Source organism: Rhinolophus hipposideros, assembly GCF_964194185.1.
Source record: "Rhinolophus hipposideros genome assembly, chromosome: 12".
In the NCBI taxonomy this organism is placed as follows: Eukaryota; Metazoa; Chordata; class Mammalia; order Chiroptera; family Rhinolophidae; genus Rhinolophus; species Rhinolophus hipposideros.
In genome coordinates this window covers 60450346-60475325 of record NC_138058.1, presented here as the reverse complement: position 1 = coordinate 60475325, position 24980 = coordinate 60450346, and the positions used below count along the sequence as shown (strand labels likewise).

Genomic DNA, 24980 nt, shown 5'->3' with positions numbered 1-24980 from the left:
TTTCATTACATAGGCATGGTTAATTAAAACATTGGCCTCTAGTGGTTGAACTTAATCTCCAGCCTCCTTCACCTCATGAGAGGGGGCTGTGTGTGGGGGTGTGTGTGCAGGGGGAGGGGCTGAAAGTCCAATCCTCTAATCAAGTTCAGTTCTTTTGTGACTATCCTCTACTTTGAAGCTCTTAGGGACTCCACCAGAGTCCTTTATTAGCATAAACTGTTAAGAATAATATAAGACACTCCTATCACTAAGGAAATTAAGAGCACTGTCCTGGAATGGGGACAATATATTTAATTTATATATTTAATTTATTATATCATAGTTTTAAAATATATATTTGATTTATTACATCATAGTTTTGAAATTACATTTAAATTATTTAAATATTTTAAATAAATATTTAAAATTTAAATATAATTTATTCAAATATTTATTTGAATAAAAATATTTAAATTATATTTGATTTATTATATCATAGTTTTATACACTTAATTTGATAGGCTGGATGGCTTTAAGTTTCCCAGCATGAGTACTAAGATATGTAAAACCCAGCCATTAAAAAAGGAAATCGGTGTTTCTGACATAAGAGATTGGCTTTGTCTATCATTGTTGTAGAAAATAAAACTTACACTAACTGAAAGGAAGCTGAATTGGTCCAGCAACATTTAAAAGATTATATATCATAATCAAGAGGAATTTACCTAGGAATGCAGAGGTCATTCAACATATGACAACAATGTAATACACCGTATTAATAAAAGACAGAAAACATATGATCATGTCAACAGACACAGAAAAAAACACTTGACAAAATCCAACACACTTTCACGATAAAAACACCCAGCAAACTAGAAGTAGAAGAGAACTCCCTTAGCCTAATAAAGGGCATCTATGAAAATCAAACAGCCAACATCGTACTGCCACTACAATCAAGAACATGATAAGGCTGCCTGTTCTGGCCACTACTGATCAGCATTGTACTGGAAGGTTCTAGTCAGGGCAGTTAGGCAAAGAAAAAAAGTGTGTGTGGGGGGGTGTCATCCAGATTGCAAAGTAAAACTATTTGTCAATGATGTGATCTTGTATATAGAAAATTCTAAGGAATCCACACGCATACACCAAAAAATAACTTCTTAGAACCAGCAGACAAGTTCAGTAAGGTTGTAGTAAACAAGATCAATATACAAAAATCAGTTGTGTTTCTATACACTAGCAATGTATAATATAAAAATGAAATTATATTCATAATTTTATTTACAATAGCAACAAAAAAAGATGAAAAATTTAACCAAAGAAGTGCAAGGCTTGTACTAAATATCTAAATAATTGGAAAGATACCCCACATGCACCAATTGGAAGACCTCATATTGTTAAGATGGTAGCACGATCCAGAGTGATCTATGGATTCAGTATAATCCCAATCAAACTCCCAGCTGCTGCCCACCCTTTTGATGGAAACTGACAAGCCAATCCTAAAAGTCATATGGAAATGCAAGGGACCACGAATAGCCAAACAGTCTTGAAATGGGAAATGACATTTTAGCTGAGACCTGAAGCAATGAATAGATATTATCCAAATAAGGTCAGGCCTGGTGGAAAGAATGTGATGGGTTCAAATTTAAGACAAATCAAATCTCATAAATTACTTTTGGTATCTAGAATACATAACTACCTTGGCTGTAGGGATATTCAGGGAAGGGTACATTTGGCTAAAGATACATGATTTGCAAATATTTTTCTCATTCCATGGGGTTCTCCTGGAACCCAATGACTCACAAAAGTTTTTAATTTTAATGAAGTTTAATTTTTTTTGTCGTCGTTGCCTACACTTTGGGTGTTATATTGAAGAAATCGTTGACAAATCCAATGTCCTAAACTTTTTTCATGTTTTCTTCTAAGAGTTTTACAGTTTTAGGTCTTAGGTTTAGATCTGATTCATTTTGAGTTCATTTTTTTTATATGGTGTATGGTAGGGGTCCGTTTTTATTTTTTTGTATGTTGCTATCTGGTATTCCTAACACTATTTACTGAGACTATCTTTTCCCCCATTGAATGGTCTTGGCACTCTTGAAAATCTTGACTATATGCAAGGATTTATTTCTGGGCTCTATTCACCTGTATGTCTGTCTTTATGCCAGAAGCACACTGTTTTGATTACTGTAGTTTTGTAAGTTTTGAAATCAGGAAATAAGTATAAATCTTCCAACTTTGTTCTTTTTCAAGATCGTTTTGACTATTCAGGATCCCTTGAATTTTAGGAATGGATTTTTCAATTCTGCAAAAAATGTCATTAGGATTTTTATGGAGCAAACATTTGTGCTTAACTGATTTTTCTGCATAGGCATTCCTTGTGCCCTACCAGTGTAGGTAGCTTTTTCAGACTTTAGGAGCTCTGTAAAATTTTTAATAGGCGCTTCTGTAGGGTAATGCACATTATCTAAAATCGTGATCCAGCTTAAATTAGATTATGTATAAGAGACTCCAGCTTCAGATCTTTTACTTGTATCCTCTTTTGGTGAGAACATATCTAGAAACTAGACAGCCTTATATCGTTTGAAAATAATATCTAATTTGAATTGTGTTTCTTTTTCTAGGTAATTTAAGAATTTGTATAAACTTTTAGCAGGGCATGGTTTCAGGGTGATTGCTTTAAAACTTTCAGACTATTGAAATGACACCATAAATTGAGAAAAGGTAATTTTAGGGAATATTAAGCCATCATTCATGGTAGTGTGTTAATAAAATTTTTATTCCATCTTAGCATGCCAATGAAGATGTGGAAAGAATGTTACTAGGAAACAAGTGTGATATGGACGATAAAAGAGTTGTACCTAGAGGAAAAGGAGAACAGGTACAAAGCTCTGAATGAAACTAATGTGCTGCCCTTTCTTTGTGAAGATGGTATTGCAGTTGATTGTTTTTACAGTGATGGTAATGGAGTGCGCTGAGCTATGCACATTATTTTTTAAATGCTTTTGGAAATGGTAGCTTATCACTTGAGTGAATTTTTTCAATGCATTTCCAACAGGTATAGGAGAAGTAAATTTGTGGCAGTGGTATTTTTAGCCTTATTTAAACTACAAAGGGGAAAATATAAATCATTGATTCTCAATTTTTTTAATTTAAAACTTTAAAGAATCAATTAATATGATTCCATAGTTTGACAGTCAGTAGCCTGTGACAAGCAATAACTAGATACTGCTTAAGTCACTTTGAAATTCTCTTTAAGTTTGCCCCTGTCGTCCCTCAGTATCTGCCAGGGGTTGGTTTCAGGACACCCCCCACCCCCATGGACACCAAAATCTGCAGGTGCTCAAGTCCCTTATGTAAAGTGGCACAGAACAATGCATACGGTTGGCCCTCCAGGTCCATGAATACAAAACCCAGCGATACAAAGGGCCAAGTATGTATTTAAAGAAAAAAAAGCCACATTTAAGTGGACCTGTGTTGTTCAGGAGTCAACTGTACCTCTTTTAGAATATCTGAAGTAAACTCTTAGAATGAAGAGAGGATTCTTTTATCACTTTTGTTTTGTTTTGCTTAACTGTTTGAATCTTGACCATTGAAGTGATGTTTGTTTTATATAACTAGTTGACACTGCTGCCTTTAGAAAAAGATGACTCTTTCCTCTAAGATGCTTAAAGCCATCAGTTGGCAACCTATACATTATAATTTTATGATGACATTTTGCTTCTATTTTAGATTGCAAGAGAGCACGGTATTAGATTTTTTGAGACTAGTGCAAAAGCAAATATAAACATCGAAAAGGCCTTTCTCACATTAGCTGAAGATATCCTTCGAAAGGTAAGTTCCTATTTTTACTTCTTGCTAAGGTGTCCAATGTCATAGTTAAATGTTTAGTCTTTTCTAAAGCACTGGGTTTACATATAGAAATTGGGTTTGGGTGGTATTGTTTGAAACGTTTACCCATGACCAATATCGAATCCCCCAAAGTGAAGTAAGGAACTGGGGGGAACAGAAAGCCATCTAAAAATCTGTAGGCTCTAGTCTGTGGTGATAGTTATTATTCCAAACTCCCACACTAACCCTCTAGTCCCCAATTTCCTACTTTCTACCCCACCCCCAGCTTTTTGGTCCATTGTGTTGTGGTTCTTCTGTTTACTTTTGGATTCATTTATCTTATACATCCTTTGCATTCCCATAGATACATTTTTTAGATTTCAGATAAGAGGTGAATCTGTTACGTAGTTACTGGTATAGAATCACTATTCTTTTGTGTAGTCATTCTCAGATGTGACAGTAAAGGGCATCTGTGTATTATATACTGAATAAACAGAGTAAATCCATCCCCAAATTTCGTTTAGCCAATCATTTAAACCTGGGATGTAAAAAAGAAAAGCTGAAAACATGATCTCAGGGAATTCATTTTACCTCAAGGTTAGTTTCTGGGTTTCATTTGTGAATTCAAAAACTTGCCAGTACAAGTAACTTGTAGCAAAATTGGGAAATCTGATTATCATATTTTCCCTCAAATGACCAGGTATTACAGATTTGGTTCTGATTCCTGAATTCTCTATTCAATCTGTGGTGTATTTATATGCAAGTAAAAATAGAAAATCTGACACAAATCCAGAAGGAAAAGCAAACATTATATAGGAGAAAATTGAATTGCTTCTGGTAACCTTTCTGTTTTTAGACTTCATGTATTAGTATTTTTTTTTTTTCAAAAAACCCAAAGGTTTCTATATTTATGCACACACACACATATACCCAAATAGATGTGTTCTATTAAATATAAATCTAGTGAAATAGCTGAGAAATCAGGCAAGTTAATTTTTTAGAGTGAAATGTTATCTGTTGAGTATGATTGAGTGTTCAAATTGGGTAAAATAGTTGTCAGTTGCTGCTATTCAGAGTGAGTACAAAACAAAAGTTGTGCCCTTTCTAGTCTACCAACATCATGCATATTAAGTCTGATACCTGTAATATATTGAGTAATAAAAAGCAAGTTAGGATATAATGTGTGATTTGATCTTTATTTTATAGAACTTAACACAAAACTTAATGAAATACGCTTGTCTCTGTGTTCTGTTCTGGATTTTTTGGGGTGCTTCATCGTTTTTGACTTCTTTCTGTCCATACTCAGTCCTTTGATCTTCTCACCAATCTTGGCTTTTTAAAAAAAATAGTGCTATATAGTCATTATATAACCTGTGTCCCAGTGACGGTAGATCTTCCTTGTTGTTATATTAAGGGTTAAAAAGTATGGATGCACCAGTAAGTAAAGATCTCAGTCTAACGTCTTCCCCATGTCGGCAGGCCCAAATGTGCGGTAGCATGTTGGTTTTCCATACATATCCGGAAACTTTTCCACGTAGTAATATGAGTTAAAACATCCAACATAAACTTGCTTACCTGTAGATGTGAAATACAGCAATGATTTCTGACGAGCAACTTTTTGTACAGTACTTTCTCCTGAGTTGATAAAAGAAAAATTGTACCGTAACACAAGCTTCAGTCTCAAAAAGCAAATAACTAAAGAGAAAAGGGCTGTTTCACTTTTCTGAAGTTAGACATGACCCAGCATTGGTTTTATTCATATGCTTGATAATGCTTTTTAAATACTAAGTATCAGGGGTCAGGGCTATGAGATAACAAACCTCTATGCAAAAAAGTGTTAGGGCAGAGAAGATTTCAGAGGTTTTATAAAGGGGTGCTGGGAGGCCTCTAGACACTGCACAGCTTGGAGAAAGCAGGCAAAATGAAGATTATAAACAAAGCTTCCAAGTCTTTACTTCACACGGGGGAGAAAACCTATCTCATGTGACTGGTTCGTTTTGTTACATAAATTAACATTTATGAGAATATTTCTGTTGAATCTTGACTTATCCATGGCAATGTTTTTTCATGGGTTCCTTTCCTTGGTGTTTGTTCCAGACCCCTGTAAAAGAGCCCAACAGTGAAAATGTAGATATCAGCAGTGGAGGAGGCGTGACAGGCTGGAAGAGCAAATGTTGCTGAGCGGTCGGTCTCCTGTTCCATCCGTTGCCATCCACCACCCTGTTTTCTCTTCTTGCTGCAAAATAAACCACTCTGTCCATTTTTAACTCTAAACAGATATTTTTGTTCTTCATCATAACTATCCAGTCCACCTATTTTGTTTGTTCTTTCATCTGTGACTGCTTGCTGACTTTATAATTTTCTTCAAACAAAAAATATATAGAAAAATCATGTCTGTGACTTCATTTTTAAATGTACTTGGCTCAGCTCACCACTGCATTTCAGTTGTATTATAGTCCAGTTCTTCTTATCAACATTAAAACTTATAGCAATCATTTCAACTCTATTCTGCAAATTGTATAAGAATAAAAGTTAGAATTAACAATTTTATTTTGTACAACAGTGGAATTTTCTGTCATGGATAATGTGCTTGAGTCCCTTTAATCTATAGACATGTAATAGCAAAAGAAACAAAAGCCAGGAAAGCACTCATTTTCGCCTTGAATATGTAAATGGGGTTAATTTTGTCCTGTGCCTTATGTGGAAAGGAACTTCCTTGGTTTTTCCCTCTTTTTTTTTTTTTGGTTTTTTGTTTGTTTGTTTGTTTTGGTGGAAGCATGTGCAGGAGACATAACATCCAAACATAAACCATTAAAATGTTTGTGGTTTGCTTGGTTATAATTTTCAAAGTAGTTAATTGAGGACAAAGGGTAAATGCAGAAATGATAGCTTTGGTTTGCTGAATCTCATTTCAAGTGGCCTTGATACTGAAAACTATTCCTGCCACCAGTTCTTCTCCTCGGCCACTTTTTCCTTGTGTCTTGTCTTCCTGCATGCTGCTTTATTTGCTTCTCCCTCCCTACCACCCCATGGTGTGAGTTATTTAAAGATGAAAGGTGCAAACTAGTAGGTTTGTCAAGTTGAACATAAAGCACTGATTGAACTTGCTAAGTAAACTGAAAGGAAATTCTAACTGCCTACTATCCAAATGTCAGTTAATTGTGTCTTCCCCTCATTTTGTCTCGCCCCTAAAACTTCTGTCCCAGACTCTCTCATTTGCTGTTTTACTTCATGTTCCCCTTCTCCTTCCCTCTTTGTTCCCTTCTGGTCTTAACCACTGAGTTTATAAAATGGAAGAGTTAATTGCATGCACTAGTGTTTGGAGGGTGTTGTGGTTTGTCTTTCTAATTAGGTGTATAGCCTATTCACTTTCCTAGAATAAATCTCTTAACCTAAATTTGACTAGTCTCCATTTTGGCAACTCCTCTAGCAGTTTGGTAGCCCAGTAAAGGTTGTTTAAAAAAAGGAGGGAAGGAGGAGTCAAATTTATTCGTGTGTTTGCCAAATATATTGAGATTTGGCCTTTGAAGAACACTTTTTCAGTGTTAAGTTATCTTTACCTTAAGGTTTAGAAATACGTTAGTATTTTATTAATTTTAAGTCCTCTCTTCACATCCCTTTGGAAAACTTGTATTACCATGGATTTGGAAAACAGGACAACAGAAGGCTTTTCACGTAAAGATAAGATCTCTAGCTATCTCTAACCCTGTCCTTTTTTTTCCACTTCATTTTTTTAGTTTTGCTTCAGTGCTTATCATTAGGATAGGGGAAGTTAAGTTTGCTACGCTGCTAGCATCCTAAGATGATACCTTTGTTGAAATAATTGTGAATAGCATGATTCATTTCTGCCAGAGGCTGAGTTTAGGACAGCAGCTTCCATTGAAAACGTCTTTTCTGTGTCGTGGACAGCATTTTAATGCCCTCTTGGCTCACATAAACATAGGGCTGTATCTGCTATGATCATCCGTGAATTTTTCAGATAGTGCCCTAAAAACAGTTTTATATGCCTCACTGGTGGTTGTTGTTTGGTTTTTTTCTCACTTGACTTTTATCATTGTTTACTACGAGTAAAAGCAGCATTGCCAAATAATCCCTAATTTCCACTAAAAATAATAATGAAATGATGTTAAGCTTCTTGAAAAGTTTTAGGTTAAGCCTGTTGTTAGATGAATTTTAAAGTGTTTGTTGCTTTCCTTAATCTGGAATGTGGCAGTAGCTTTTTTATTTTTAACCTTTAATCTTTATTCAATTCAGTCAGTGACTTAAGGTTTGAGATCTAAACACTGGGATTTTTGGGTAACAGACTGACAGTTTTGTTGTTTGCATAATTATAATCGGCATTGTACATAGAAAGGATATGGCTACCTTTTGTTAAATCTGCACTTTCTAAATATCAAAAAAAGGGAAATGGAGTATAAATCAATTTTTGTATAACCTGTTTGAAACATGAGTTTTATTTGCTTAATATTAGGGCTTTGCCCCTTTTTCTGTAAGTCTCTTGGGATCCTGTGTAGAAGCTGTTCTCATTAAATACCAAACAGTTAAGTCCATTCTCTGGTACTAGCTACAGATTCGGTTTCATATTCTACTTAACAATTTAAATAAACTGAAATATTTCTAGATGGTCTACTTCTGTTCATATAAAAACAAAACTTGATTTCCAACTGTGTGGCTTGGTTTTCATTTATTTATGGAGCTGAAGATGGAGGATTATTTTGGAAGATAATGCAGAATAGCAAACTGAATATTAGAGGGCAGAAATAGAAGGGAAATAACTTTTGCAACCTAGGGATAATTGGGAAGGCAATTTCAAAAACTGTCTTTGCTAAGAAACTACGTTAAAAAGTAGACTTATTTCTAGGACACTAGCGCAGAGTCATCCTGGTGTCAAAAGAGAGACCACAATCCTGGTGACTTCCCAGCTGACAATACCAGAGGCCAAAGGCCAGCTACACCTTCAGGTAGACTCGCCATACTGGAGGATGAATCTTTCAGCAGTGACTCCTCTTACCTGAAAAACAAAGTATATTCTACCTTTTTGTGAACCATAAGAGATAGCTTTTTATAGCGTTATGGAAAAAAATGTTTAATCCTGTATTAAGGCCTTATTAGTCAGTAAAGACAAGTATTTGTTGACAAGATTATCTGCTGGAAGGGTGACATGTAGAGGTTTTCATATAATGCCGTGTTTATTATAAGAATCAACCTGGAGTGTTTTTTAGTACTTCCCCATTCACTTTTCTTCAACATATGTCTGTTTTGCGTGTCTAGGGTGGGGCCTATGATTCTGCTTTTGAGATTGGTATAGTAAAATTGAACATGGTCTCTGCCCTTAATGTCTATCTAGTTTAGAAAGCAAAAGCAATTCATAATCACCTGAACATATACAAGGGTCAAATAGCTGTGACCCAGATTTTAAGTACTGTATTAACAGAAGAACAAGTTCAGTTGGGCAAGGACAGTTGAAAGAATAAAGAGCAAGAATAGTCGGGGTGGCTTTTTGAGGGAGGAGGGACATGAATTGATTCTTAGATATGTTAGATTTGATTGGCTAAGGGCAAATCAGGAACTAGCTTAACGTGCAAAATCAGAAGTCCGATTGGACAATGTGATAGGCAATGGGGAGTCCTTGAGAGTGGTTGGAGCAGTGTGTTTGAGGACAACAGGTCTAAATGGGTTGGAGGAGAGGAGAAAAGGAAGGGTTCTAGAGATCACACAAGGAGTTGAGTTCATTGAGATTTGAATAGTACCAGCTAAAATAATGGCAGAGGGGCAATGCTGGTTGAAGTTCAGGGGAATATGTGATGGGGAAAGGCTATTTCCTACTAGGAAGCTTGCTAGGTGCTTGTGGCACACTTTGAGGTTCTTTGGGTTATATCAACTGTCTGGTGACGTGTATTGTCGTGCGGGGCGGCCTGCGGGGTCTCTGCTCCCGCTCCCCACATAAGAACGCAGGGTGAGGTGAGGCCAAAAAGGAACACGCACGGAGCCATAGGTAGGGGAGTCACACCACTATGGTCTCACTGGAGGCTGGGTTGGAGAAATAGGAAGCAGGAGCCACACTGTTCACAACCCTCACTGCGCCGTTTGCAGGCTCAGCCACCGTCTTCTTGCTAGACCCCATTTTCTGCTAGCGTAGCCACAGCAGTTATATTAGTGGCCAATGGCTCACTGGTTACAGCTGACGGCCAACTAGCCACAGCTGACGGCCATCCAATCACAGTTGATGGCCATTTACTACCTGAGCCAGCACCTTTCCACCTGAGGGCGAGAGCCTGGAAACTGCTCTCGGCGCTCTGTCCCCACATGTACCCATTGTACAAAATAAGAAACTCAGATTAATTTCCTTAAGGTTGCACAGCCAGTTGGTAATGGAGTTGGATTTTGAAATCAAGCCTGACACACCGGTGCAGAGTTTCTCAGGATAAGGCCCCCTAAGGTGTGGTCATAATGATCGGAATAGGGGTGATAAGCTTGTGCCAGAGCCAACAGAAAGAATGCTAGCCTGTGGGCTTAACCTAGTTAATGTAACCATTTAGCCTAATTTGGGTACCTAACCAAGTAATACCCTTGAAAAGTACTTAGCTCAGTTTACTACTGTTTTTGCTTTAAACCTTATTACTCCTCACCACTTTGCTAATTTTATGTTTCTTCTTCAAACCATCTTTTGGCTTCTCGAAAGGAACCGGTAAGGCAGTTGCTTTTCAGTTGTCTTAATTGGCTTTCCGAGGTTAAACTTTGAGGGGGTCTTTTGTTGCCTGTTAATGGCTATGCCAATGAGTCATAGTGGTGAAATAAAATACAGGGAAGGGGAAAGAAGGCAGCCGGGTATAGTTTATGCCAGCTTCCCTGGTGGATTTGAGGTAGTTTATAATAAATGACTAGTACAGTTATGACTCACTAGATCAAGAGCCATGGAGGGGAGATGAATGTCCCAAACTTTTCTGGAACACTGAATTTAGGTATGATTTCCAGCACCAAGATGAGAGGAGAGGTAGTGTATTCTGTTGGATTTAAAGAGCATAATAGTTGGTAAGGAAAGAGAATCTCGAGCATAAAATTCAGAAATTGCTACTGTTCAGAAATTCAGTTCAGTAGAACTACAAAATGAAAATGTTTCCAATACAAGTTCATAAAAATGCATACATTTGCTCATATGCCTCTATCATTTATTTGATTTTCAGTGAAAATGCAAGAGTAAATTATAAATTGGTGACATTTCTATAGGGAACTTAATGTAGTTTTACAGTAATTTGACTTAACTATAGACAGAGTTTATTACTTCTTAAAGAAAGGGCAATTAACATTCTCATTAGAATGTGAAATAGTCTCAGTTGGTTTTTTTGACTGGATCTAGAGTGTGGTCCATCCAAGATAAAGCTTTCAGGTGAGTGAGTGACGTGCAGGGTTTTAGTGTTAAGTGCATTTGCTTTCGACATTGATAGTACTTTGAAAATGATAGGACTCACAGGCGAGGCCATTTCACCTGTGCCTCTTCTGAAGTGCGCAGAGTGTTTCATTAATGCCTCTTTAAGTTTCACGTCGTCAATCACAGAAACAACTTAGGCCTGGAAGATTTCGAAGGCAGATGTGGCAGTGAACATGTCGGCTGTGATGAAGAGACTCATGGAGCAGCACCTCCTCCAGGCAAGCTCGCTGTGATGAGAGCAACAGATCAGAAGTGATCTTTAGGGGACGGGCTGCACCTTCCTTGATGGCGTCCACCTTCCTGCAGCTGTGAGAACACTGGACGGTGAGCTCTTTATTCATCCCTCTTAAACAGCACAGACTACGCTCTGTGTTCCCTCCTACCAGGCCTTAAGTACTACCTAGGGAAAAGGTTTGAAGAGAATTGTCCAAAGAATAAGTCCCTAGGATAGGGAGCGCTTTTCCAGTTTAAACTCGAGGTTACTCAGGTGGGAGCTTACATTAATATTTTTCTATTTTCTAATCACCAGCTTTGAGACCTCAGCCACTAGTAGCACTTCTGTCACCTAGCACTGCTCAGCTTTGTCACATGATCTCCTGTCTTCTCCTTGGTATTCTCAGTCCTCTAGTTTTCATCCTTGTACCTCTCTTCTAGACCGCTGCATTCATGTCCTAACTGAACATGTCACTTAGTGTTGGCCTCCCTCACATATACCCCTTGTCCATCTCGCACAGACCAGAATGTTAATCTTCTTTGAATGCCCCACTTGCCTGCTCAAGCATCTGCAGTGGCCCCATTGCCTACAGCAAGGATCTGTCATGGTTCAATCATAGCTTGTCACTGTCCCAGCTTCCAGGGAAATAAAGCAGTGAGTTGACCAGATCCAACAGTTGAGGACTTTCTCCAGCCCCCAGTCCACTGTTAACAGACTTCCAACCAAAGTGTTTCACAAATCCACTCAGCTGTTCTTAGACCTCTAAGCAGGTCAGGCAAATTCATTGCTTCTGCTTTTCCTTTGCCTAATGAACTCCTGTATCAGTTGAGGTTTTTACCCTGTTTCCCCGAAAATAAGACCTAGCTGGACAGTCAGTTGTAATGAGTCTTTTGGAGCAAAAATTAATGTAAGACACGTTAGAAGCAAAAATTCTTATATAAGACCGGGTCTTAAACAGTAAAATAAGACCAGGTCTTATATTAATTTTTGCTCCAAAAGACGCATTAGAGCTGATTGTCCGGCTAGGTCTTATTTTGGGGGAAGCACGGTAACTGCAAATGGTAAAAATCATTTTCAGTGAATTTAAACAGTGGAGGACATTTACTAAAAGGATATTAAAATTGGATTTTCATAAGAAGGTGTTAGCAGTAGCATAATTTTTCATTTTGCACAAACCCCTTCATAAAAATACAGCAGCTGGGATAGCAAAACTGGTTGACAAGGTGTTCCCACAAACCCCCAAACACAAGCAGAGAGGCAAACCTCAGACAGATAGCAGCTGCATGATACCGGCATCTCTGCAGAAGAAAGTGGAAGCAACAGGGCATCTGATAGATTTCAGACCTCCAAAATAACCAGCAGGCACTGGAATGCTGTGCCAGCCCATTTGCCAGCAGCGGCTGAGACTTGGGCTTTGTGCTTCTACAGCAAGTGAACACGGGATCCACTTTCTGCTCTGCGAAGACGGCAACAGTCTGGGCCTTTTTCCCACTAAAAGAAACCAGGGCTTCCTGAAGAAGTGGCAGATTATGGAATTCGTGGCCGGAAATGTAGAAGACAAGCCAAAAAAATACCATGTGACATCAGAGAAATTCTCAAAATCTAAGGATGTGTCAATTGGGAGACTTGAAGAGGTCCACTCTTGCCAAAAGGGGACATTCTGGACACACCAAATGAGTTTAAATCCATGAGTCCATAATGATGCCACAGACACACAAACACACACACACCACCTAACTGGTCACTATTGGAGGATGCCTGGGAAACTTCTCCCCCAACCCAATAGTAAATAAAAGAATCAAGAATTTATCTTGACTGCTGTTGACATAAGAATCCAAATTTATTTGAGCCAAACAGGATGTGCCTGGGAGCAAGATCTCCACAGACAGAAAAATGTTCCCTAATGATAGTTTGCAGTTTCTTTTGTGCATGTGGAATTAAGGAGGGAAGGAATTAAGGAAGGAAGATTACGTGAAGGTGGGAGAAAGCAAGGCGGGGATTGGATTACACGATAGTTAAGATTATGTGCTCTCTTGAGGGTGGTTTCTCTGGAGGGGTCTGAAAAGAGGCATTTCAAAGGTAAACTATATGCACAGAAACAATGGACAGGGCTTGCTTAAGACAAGGTAAACCTTTTACTAAAGTTATATGCTTGGGGCATGACTACCCATCAAGACGTGCCCAGTTAGGAATTTAGAATCAGATCACCCTGTGAGGTTACATTCCCTTGAACCCCTTTTATCATCCACACTTCCCTATACAGACTATACCATAGGGTAACTAAACAGTGAAGGGGGCCAGAAAAAGCCATGTGGCATATAAATTATTTTGAGCTGAAGGCATTTGAGTTCCCGAAATCTCTTACCTGCTAAAAGCACAGCCTTCCAAAAGAACTCACTTGTCATAACCACCTCCTAGGAAGCAACTCTTGGAGAGATTTGTACCACACCCAAAGACATTGTCACAAAACTTGTTTCTCATCTATTCTCCTAAGGGTCATATCTTCCCAAAAAGTCATTAAAGTGCCCTTTCTCCCCTTACCCTTTCTAAGATGTCATTTGTTCTCTCAGAAATGCCTCTCTATCCTTCCCTATATCCTATATAGTGGTATATAAGCCCCAAATTCCAAGAAGCACTTTGAATTCCCAGATACATAGTTAATAAAAATCTGCTTTTCTCTTGCTAATCTGTCTCTTGTTGTTTTAATTTGCAAGCCTCCAAACACTGCACCTAAGAGGGTAGAGAAAGGTTTTCTCCCCAACAATATTAAATGAGGCGATGTTTCTCTGTAGCAAAGTATTCCAACAAATGATAGAATTTTCCTATTTTGTGACCTCTAATGAATTAATGGATCTAAGGATGAGCAGTGGCTACTAACATCACTAAGAGATCCAACAAAACAGAGACATCCAGACATTTATGTACCTTACTTAGTGAACACAATACTTTCTACAATGAGGCCATGCCCCAAAGTATCAAACCTCAGACCAAACAAACCTCTCTCTAGTCTAGATCCAACTACCAATTTATAGGAAATTTGAAAAGAGAGGAACATATTCAACTACATCTTTAACAAAATCCGTACTGATAAATTTTGCAGGACAATTGATTCAGTGTTTTCAACAATTTCAGTGTTGGGGGGTGGAGAGGGAGAGAGATGTCAATTAACAAAAGACTGAAAGGGAAAAAAAATTAGACAAAATTAAACCATAATGTGTTTAGGGAAGTACAGAAGTATGCTAGAAAGAAAATGATTATCCTAAAAGTCAGGATGGGGGTATTCTTAGCAGGGACGAAGGAGATGTAAATGGCAGAAGAGTTATAAATGGAGTTTGGGGGGACACCAAGATCCCGTTTTCTAGCATGGATGGTGTTGCCTTGGAGCAATTCATTTATTTACACATTTGTTTTATATGAGTTTTAAATTTTGAATTGTATTTAACTACAAAGAGCTCTGTGTGTCTTTAAAATTATATTGGGTAGCCCCAAATCTCCGGAGCCACGGAACCAGTTTCAGAATCTCTGCAGCCAAGACCAACACTCAAGATCAGACTGAGCAGAATGGGGCTGCTGAGATCCAACAGGCCCTGCTGCTGACCATCATGACCCAAGACTTGCCACTGCTGCCCCTGAAAACAGCATAACTGCCACCAGCATCCTTGCGAATAAGGATTGTGTGGCCTTCACTTCTTTGTTTCAGCAGCTTCTGCTGCAAAGTTTGGGGTGGTGAGTTGGGTTGGTAAAGTCCAAAGTAGGTGCGGGCGTCCCAGATGCCAGAAAAGTGGGGGAAAGAGAATTTTGTGTTTAGCTTCAGTAGTGGGGTTGTGAGCTCTGACTAAGGTGGGGGATTCAGGGGCAGGGGGATTCGGGGTTCAGGTGACAAAAAGAATGACTAATATTCCCTACGTCCAGTGATACTCAGATTTTACTGCACCTAATAACCTGGGAAGTGCCAAGGTTACACCCCACCCCAATTAACACAGAATTCCTAAGGTGAGGCTGGAATGTTAGTGGCTTTTTGTTTGCTTTTAACTTCCTGTGTAATTCCCATGAGCAGCCAAGTTCATGAACCAATGGTTACACCCTTGTTGTCAACATCAGCCACATTGGAATCACCTGGGAGCGTGTTAGGAAACACAGAATATCACACGACACACACACACACACACACACACACACACACACACACACACACACACACACCCTGCTGAATTAGTCTACATGTAGCTTGAGAAGGACTGATCTACACTTCTTCCAAGGCCAGCCCAAGTCTCACCAGCAAGGTCACTCCCCACTCCTGAGCAGAGAAGGAACCTCTGCCTTCTCCATACTGAGAAGAGCACTTTTGACCCACATTTCCGCTGGGCATTTATTGCAGACTTCCTTCCTTGTGGTTGTCTTCTGTTGACTCATCTACTTACCAGATTGGTGGGCAGGGACCCTGTGTTGTCCCATTTGTGTCTTCATAGCACTCAGTGCACTGCCGCCCGTGCAGCAGGAGCTCAGGACACGGGGCAAGTGAAACCAGTGACTTTCTGCTTCCTTCTCCCCAGCACATTCAGCAGGGGCGACACTGGCCTTGTTCTCACCCCTACTTTCATGCACTCACATTTATATTCCAGTTTAGAAGCCACTTCTAATATAACTTGAAAAAACCTTAAAATTCAAGTCCCAAGTCTATTCCTACCAACTACCTCCAGATACAGGATAAATTGGTTGTCTCCTGTGGATCTCTGTTCCCTTTTCTCTAAAAGTAGGTGGACTAGAAAGCCCTCAGAGACTCAGTCCAGTGTAAATATTCTGTGATTCGGGGGTTCTTCTCTGCAGGATTAACCCACACATAATAGCGGGTTGGCAGGAGTATGGAGAAACTATAAATTTGATATAGAGTCATTGAGCCACCTTGTGGCCATTCATGGGAACTGCATTCCTTTAGTGAAACACCAGGAACCCGGCCATCAGTCTGCAATCCATCATAACAACATGGTGAACATAGCCATACAAAATGAAATTCTCTCCTAACCCCCACTAAAATGGAAAAAAGGAATTAAAAAGTAGACCACAAAGGCAAAAAATGGGCAAGAGATCTGTGAGAATTAAAATGTTTATGCCACTATTGAATCAAGTCTTTGAAAATGAGAGATGGGGATGGAAAACACAGCTGTCATAGGACAGAAGTTGTAACCTAGATGTTTCAAAGGGGGGTGCCAATAAAATGAGCAAATTTGCCACAAATCCCAAGAGTTGTAAGATTTAGAGGCAGCAGGTACCATGAGGAAGTCAGATGTGGCAATAGGTTAAAAATGGGGATGGAAAATCTGTATAAAAATAATGGGGTCTCCAAGTGTCCTTTGCTACCCCATGTAGCCAAGAGGAACAGCCACCCCTCCTAGGATTTATTATCTGCATAAATGGAGTGCTAGGACCTCCCTCCCAAGGCAGACTTGGGGAAAGGTGGAGATGACACAGCCCCTTGGGCTTCCCTGTCTTAACTGGCTACAATGATTAAAGAGGAAGTTGTTACTCCAGGCAAATGTTCAGTGTTGACAAAACTGACTAGATAATTCTGGGGGGAAAAAAATTTTCTAAAGTGATTCCAAACACTATTTAGAATAGGGGGAAATCTCTCTCTCTCTCTCTCTCTCTCTGACTCTCTCAGCATAGTTAACATAAAATAGGGGAAACCTCTTAAGGGCATAGTGTTTCACACAAGAGTAGGGGACACGACAACTTGAAACATGCTGGAATATCTCTAATACTTACCCAAAATAAAAGCACTCGCCCTTGCTTCCTTCCAGACTCCACATCCCTCTCCAGCTCCCACCCATGTCTTTGCTCCCCTTTACAGCAAAAGCCCCTGAAAGAGTTGTCTGTACGAGTCTCCAGTCCTTCTCATGCCTTCTCTCTTTGATCCATTCAACTTCAGGCTTCCTCCCCACCACCCCACCAGGACAGCTCTGGCCAAGGACAGAGTAGTTCTGACTCTGAGATGTTGATTCACTTCATCTCTCTCCTTCCTGGAGTCCTTTCTTCGCTTGGCTTCCAGGATACTCTCTCCCTAACCTCACTCGTCCTCCTCAGTCTTGGCTGCTGTCTTCTGCATCTTGACTTCTGGGCATTGGAGTGTCTCAGAACTCAGTTATCGGACCATTTATCTACACTCATGCCCCAGGGAGCTTCATCCAAGCTCATGGTTTTAGATGCCATGTATGCCCTGATGACTCCCCACTGGTTTAACTGCCCTGAGACAAACTCCTGATTCTCCCCCAGTGCTTCCCGCAGCCTTCCCCATCTCAGAAAATGGCAGCACCATCCTTCCAGCTGCTCTAACCATCCTCGAATCCTCTCTTTCTCTCACACCTCACATCAAGTTCATCAGCAAATCCCATTGGTTGTACCTTTGAAATATACCCACCACCACAGCTCTACCTGGTCCAGCATCATCATTTCCAGCAAGTTCTAACTGAAGAGTCCAAATAGGTTTGCTTCCTCTCTTGCCCACAGACTCTTCTCAACACAGCAGATACAGTGACTCGGAAAATAGATCATGTCAAGGTTCTTCTGATAATACCTCAGAGGCTTCCTATCTCAGAATAGAAGCTGAAGTCCTTAACATGTCCCCCAGTGGGACCTCTAACAGGCCATGCTCTTCCTCAGGGCCTTTGCATTGTCTGTTCCTTCTGTTTGAAACACTTATCCTCCATATATCAGAACAGCTCACACTGTCACTTCCTCCTGGTCTCTGCCCAAATCATCGAGGTCTTTTTTGGCCATTCTACATAAAATGGAGCAACACCACCCCAGCTCTGGATTCCCTATCCTTCTCACTTGCTCGCTTGCTTCTTTCCACCATAGTCCTTCCCCCGCATCTGACATAGTAAAACTTGCCTGTTCAGTAGTTGATTGCCTGTCTCCCCACTAGGATCGAGGCTCCATAGGGGCAGGCGCTCTGTGTAATTCACTGCTGTGTCTCCAGCATCTAGAGTAGCACGTGGTACATGGAGGGCACTGAGCGAGTATTTGTTGAATGAATGAACCTGATCTCTGCCCCTACATCCTACTGGGAAACTCATTGACGAAAGGGGAGAGCAAAGCAGACATTCTTTCCACAATTTCTCAGGGTCATGGAGGGATTCTAGTGTCCCCAAATATGTTTGCCTGAGCCCTCAGAGGGAGGGGCTAGACAAAATGCATTCCCCGCTATGCCACATACTTTTTATAATCAGGTTTTAGTTAGTCCTGACTTAGGATACATACTCTAAGAGGCATGTGTTATTGTCCCCAATTGACAAATGAATAAATACAAGTGCAGCAAAGTTCTGTCACTTGCCAGAATCACACAGCTAGCAGGAAGAAAACCTCAGGCTCAATCCCAGGTGGGTCTGAATCCCAGAAGACGTGGGTGCTTATCTTTCCTCTGAAGTCCAAGCCCTAATGAAGGGCCACTGTCACTCTTTGATATTTGTAGTAAAAATAAAGCAGTACATAGAAAATAACATAAGAAGTGTATATGCTATGGTATTATCACTGAATGTGGGATTTGACTTTGCACCACACAGAAGGATATTTTATACAATTGATTAAAGTTTACATTTCCTTTTATTCAGGAGTAAATGCCTTTATTCATATTTATTTCCATAATATTGCAATAATAATTATTTACCTAAAAAGCAAATGGAGTAGCATCTTATCATTTATAAAGTAACAGTCTATCAAACAAGTCTCAATAAATTTAAAAAGACTGAAATCATAAAAAAGCCTCTTCTCTTTTCAAAATTACAATGAGATACCTCTTCACGCTCATTAGGATGTCTGTCACACACACACACACACCCAGAAGACAAGTTCTGTAAGGATGTAGAGAAACTGGAACCCAAGTACATTGCTGATGGGAATATAAAACGGTAGAGCAACTGGAAAACGTGGTGGTTCCTCAGTAAGTTAAACAGAATTACCATATGACCCAGCAATTCCACTCCTAGGTATACATCCAAAAGAATTGAAAGCAAATGTTCAAACAATGTACAGGAATGTTAACAGCACCACTGTTCACAGTAGCCAAAAGGTATAAACAACCCAGTCCATCATGTGATGAATGGATACACAAAATGTGGGATAGCCATACACTGGAATATTATTCAGCCATAAAAAGTAAGGAAGTATTGATACACGCTAAAACATGGATGAATCTAGAATACATTATGCTAAGTGAATGAAGCCAGTCACAAAAGGCCACATATTGTATTGTTCCATTCATATGAAATATTCAGAATAGAAAAATCCATGAGACAGAAAGTGTATTAGTGGTTGCCAGGTCTGAGGAAGAGGGGGAATGGAGAGTGACTGCTTAATGGATATGGAGTTTCCTTTTGGGGTGATGAAAATGTTCCAGAACTAGATCATGGTGACGACTGCACAGCATTGTGAATGTACTAAATGTCACTGAATTATACACTTTAAAATGGTACATGTTATGTTATGTGAATGTTATCACAGTTTTTTAAACTAGCATGATATAATTAATTTTATCAGTGGCTCAGTAGTAATTTAAACACTTTTTACTCAATAGAATTCTACTCACAAATAAATTGAAATATACAATTTGCTAAAAAGTTAGAAATTCTCATGTTATGCAATCATCAGTGATTTCACAGTGAGTTTTGAGTGTGTGCCTTGGAACTGCTGGTGAGGCCAGGATCATAACATAAAAGAGAAAAAGCAATTTACTAAGAAGGTTTCCTAGGAGCTGTTCAGTCATTATATAGGTGACTGGGTGGAAGCTCGCCCACAGATTCTGGAAAATTCTTGGCTTGATGAGATCAGTAAGCCCAGGGTTCTCTGTTGCTGCCTTCTATCCCTCCTGCCAGGTTGGTGGCCGGAAGGCAAGGTGGTAAAGGCAAATTTGTGGGTGACTTTCCTGATTATAAAAGTCTCAGCCATCTTATGGTTTTTGTGCTGGGAAGAATGGAATTCTTCTTTAGGATCTCTCCTTTTCCTGCCCTGATTCAGATGGTATGTCAGTATGTTAACTCCTAAGATTTATTGCCATTTTTAGAATGTCAGATCTTAAATATGGGGAAGGAACCTAACACTTTTTTGGAACTATGAATATTGTCCAGGCTCTTATCTACTGCTCAGATTGGAAGAGAAGTTTTTAATTTTAATGAAGTCCAACTTAGCAGTTACTTGCATGGTTCGCTTTTGGTGTTGTAGCTAAAAAGTCATCACCCAACCCAAGTTCACTTAGATTTTTTTTTTTTTAAATTGTCTATGAGTTCTGTAGTTTTGTATTTTACATTTAGGTCTATGGTCCATTTTGAATTAATTTTTGTGAAGGGTGTAGATTTCTTTTTTCCATGTGGATGTCCTATTATTTCAGCAAAATTTGTTGAAAAGACTATTCTTTCCCTCGCCATTGAATTGCCTTTGCTCCATTATCAAAGATCAACTGACTGTTTGTGTGTATCTATTTCTGGGTTCTCTATTCTGTTCCATTGATCTATTTGTCTTATTGCTCAGATTGGAATTTCGGTGGAATTACCGGACAATCTGTCTCAGCAGACAAAGGCAAAACTGTTAGATCCTCAGCTAATTCATTGACTTGATTCACACAAAGATGTTGGACAATTTCTACAGTTTTGCTTCATCATTGGCTGTCACTTGGGCCCAGATGACACCAAGTCCATCTGAAATGTTTATTCAGGCAAGTGTGGTTCTGAATGGTATGAAAAACAACTAGCACAAAATCTCTCTTATGGAAAACAATTTGAATAAAGCCATTTTTAAAGGATTCTTGTCATGTTGTGAAAATAACACCATTTAAAAGCAAGAGATGAAAAGGATAATGAAGCTTCAGTTTAAAAACATCTTAGTGGTTGTTAAGCTTTAATTAGAAGAAATTTTACCAAATTAAAAATATGGAATAATGAAAATAATGCAACACGTTATTACTTTTTTCTTAAGCTTAAAATACTAGTTAGGGTCAAAACGTTTTATTTGTTTTGAATAAACATGCATTATTTACTTGAAAATAAAGCAGATCCATTAAAAAAATACCCAACTTGTAAGAGGCATAGTTTGATTTACTGTGTTCAGCACTATTGACCCAAACTTAAAATTCTAGCTTCCTGAAATAAATATTTCATGAGTTGTTTATTTTAGGAAGGCGCATTTCAGGAATAACCTGTAGATAAGGACTGGGTTTCAATTCCTCTTTACCTATCCCTATAACATTCTCTTTTTTTAGGATAAAATATAAACATGCAAAAAAACAATCCCCTTGAGTAGACTCCTATCTGTATTTTCTTGCATAATGAACTACATTAGGTAAATTACAAAGGTCAATCAAATTGTGGTTCTTACCTCCTTTGCAGCATTGTAAGACATTTTATAATTCACACCACAAAAATAAGAACGAAAATCTTAAGTGAACTGTTGTTGTAGAAGACTGAGGTAAAGGAAACCAACACAACGTGACTGACTTTAATGAGGGCTGAAAGTCACAAATTGAACTCGTTTTTTAAATGTCCTTATGAATGACCCAGCCCTTTGTAAGAATACACGATGACAGTATTGATATGGTGCTCCAAACAGCAGTAGGAAAGACTTCCAGACTGTCCTTTGGTCCGGCTGCCGGGCTATCCAGGCTGCCGGCAGGGCAGTGATTAAGGCATTCCATCCACAGAGATATATGAGCAGGTGGACAGAATTGTGGACACATTTCCCTCAGAAGATAACACAGACTTACTTGCTTTGAACTCTGATGAGCATCTATCAACTGGACTCCACAGACGCTGCTGTCCTGAGGACAGTCCACCAATCACTAACGGGAAGCAGTAGCCCTTAAGAAATGGCTGATCCCAGGGTTGGGACAGGGAAAGTTTAGAATGAACCTGCAGCATCCTATTGTTCCAGAAAGTGAGGAAACTTCCAAATAATTGTGGGATCATGCCAATGGGACACGGGAACTAGATGGAAGGTGCTCCCATTGGTCAAATATAGGACGTTTGAGTGTCAAAATAAAGAATTTAAAAGGACTTATGAATTGATAACATATATTTTGGAAGCACCACAGCAATAATTGACTCAGGCAAGAATCAGCGATGGATGTTATCATTGGATGAAAGTGTGTTGGGGAGCAGGATGCTTATCCAGTCACAAACATCTTCCCACGGATCCTTTTTTAATCACAAAGGGAAAACAGGTGCCTTTACAGTGGGGACCCGTGGCAGACAACAACCAAATTAACATCACGAAAAATGCGACCAACTGACGTGATGCACTGAGTATTCCTGACAATAAGGCATCGGCCGAAACGGATAATTCCGCAGAACAAATGGTCTGTGTTCTTCAAAAATATCAATTTCTTAAAAGACAAAGGCTGAAACTATGTACTAGATGAGACTAGAGACATGACAACTACATACAATGCATAACCCTGGATGAAATCTTGGGAAAAGACACTATAAATATAAAGGACAATATTGGAATAACAAAAAAATTGAATATGGACTATGACGTATCAATATTAAGTTTCCTCAATTTAAGAATTGAACTCTGGCTGTGTAAGAGAATGTCCTTGTTCTTAGGAAATACATACTGAAGTAGTTAATGGGCAAAGAGGCATGTCTGGAACTTGCTTTCAAATGGTTCAGAAAAAAAAGAATGTATTGTAAATCTAGGTGAAGGATATGTGGGAATGTAGTGTGACATTCTCGCAACTTTTCTATAGGTTTAGCTTTTTTCAAAATAAGTTTAATTGAAAAATGAAGTTGGAGCATTTAAGCTTTTGGTTGGTAATGGTTGAACAAGAGCCTACCAGAGACACCCTCCACAGAAAAAAAGCCCAAAAAGGGAGGAACTCTGGACTTAGTATGAAAGAGCAGCTAAATGAAGCCCCGAGAGAGTGAATTCTAGATACCAACTAAAAGTGCAATAATATTTTTAAATGCTGAAAGAAAAAAACCATCAACCAGAAATCTATATCCAGTGAAAACATCTTTCAAGAATAAAAGTAAAATAGACATTCTCAGATAAAAGAAAAGATAATTCATCTCCAGCAGATTTGCACTACAATACATGCTAAAGGAAGTTCTACAGCTGAAAGGATAGAATACTAGACGGAAACGTGGATCCTTAGAGAGGAATAAAGAGTGTCAGTAATGGTAAATACAAGGGTATATACAGAGATGTCCAAAAAATTATACATATTTTAAGAAAGGAAAAAACTATTAAAATTGTAATAATATATACCCATAATAAAAGATGAATACAAGTCATCTGTATACATTTTTTGGCACCTCCAGTATATAAGGCCTATTTTTTTCCTCTTTATTTTATTATAATAGGTCTGACTCTTTAAAGGAATAAAGACAATTTTCAAACAAACAAACAAACGGGCCGGCCCGGTGGCTCAGGCAGTTAGAGCTCCGTGCTCCTAACTCCAAAGGCTGCCGATTGGATTCCTACATGGCCAGGCTCTCAACCACTAGGTTGCCAGTTAAATTCCTCGACTCCCGCAAGGGATGGTGGGCTGTGCCCCCTGCAACTAGCAATGGCAACTGGACCTGGAGCTGAGCTGCGCCCTCCACAACTAAGACTGAAAGGACAACGTGAAGCTGAATGGCACCCTCCACAACTAAGATTGAAAGGACAATAACTTGACTTGGAAAAAAGTCCTGGAAGTACACCCTGCTCCCCAATAAAGTCCTGTTCCTCTTCCCCAATAAAATCTTTAAAACAAACAAACAAACAAACAAACAACGACAACGTTGTCTTTTGGGGTTAATAAAATATATGTAGACGTACTATGTATAGCACTATAGTATATTGGAGAGGGAATAAGTGAATCTATGTCACACATTTTTACATTTAATATGAAGCACTACAATATCACTCTGTATAGACTGAAAATTTAAGAATGAATACATTTCTTAAAGCAACCTCCCCAAAAAAATAGTTGAAGGGAGTATTCCACTAAAAAGCCAATAGAAAAAAAAAGATTTCTTTAAAAAGAAAAAAATAGGAATAGAGACAGTGGAAATGTAATGGCTCTGTGCGATGTCAGAGGGATAGTGGATGGGGGAAAGGGGGTTCACACAGTGTGAGGGATATAAATGATAAACGTCTAAGTATCACTTTGTCTTGTGCACCTGAAACTAATAAAAAGAAAAATGAAAAAATCCAAAGAAGACATCCAAATGACCAACAAATATATGAAAAGATGCTCAAATCACTAGTTATAAGGGAAATGCAAATCAAAACCACAATGAGATACAACCTTACACCTGTTAGAATGGCTATTATCAATAAGACAAGAAATAACGTGTTGGAGAGGATGTGGAGAAAAGGGAATCCTTGAGCATTGTTGGTGGGAAACAAGCTACTGTTTTTCATACAAGCTACTATGAAAAACAGTATGGAGGTTCCTCAAAAACTTAAGGATAAAGATACCATATGACCCAGCAATCCTTCTCTGCATATCTACCCTCCAAATTTGAAAACATTCCTAAAGCAGCATTACTCACAATAGCCAAG

At 38.9% G+C, this 24980-nt stretch overlaps 1 protein-coding gene across 1 annotated transcript in view; it reads left to right on the top strand.

Annotated features, from left to right (window-relative positions):
• Positions 1–8421, top strand: part of RAB10 (RAB10, member RAS oncogene family) — a 68341-nt gene extending 59920 nt beyond the window's left edge. The window contains exons 4-6 of the mRNA XM_081069646.1: positions 2762–2851; positions 3703–3804; positions 5899–8421. Coding sequence (XP_080925772.1) covers positions 2762–2851; positions 3703–3804; positions 5899–5982 — 276 coding nt within the window. The 3' untranslated portion in view covers positions 5983–8421. The remainder of the gene's footprint in view (positions 1–2761; positions 2852–3702; positions 3805–5898) is intronic.
• Positions 8422–24980: the final 16559 nt, after the last annotated feature.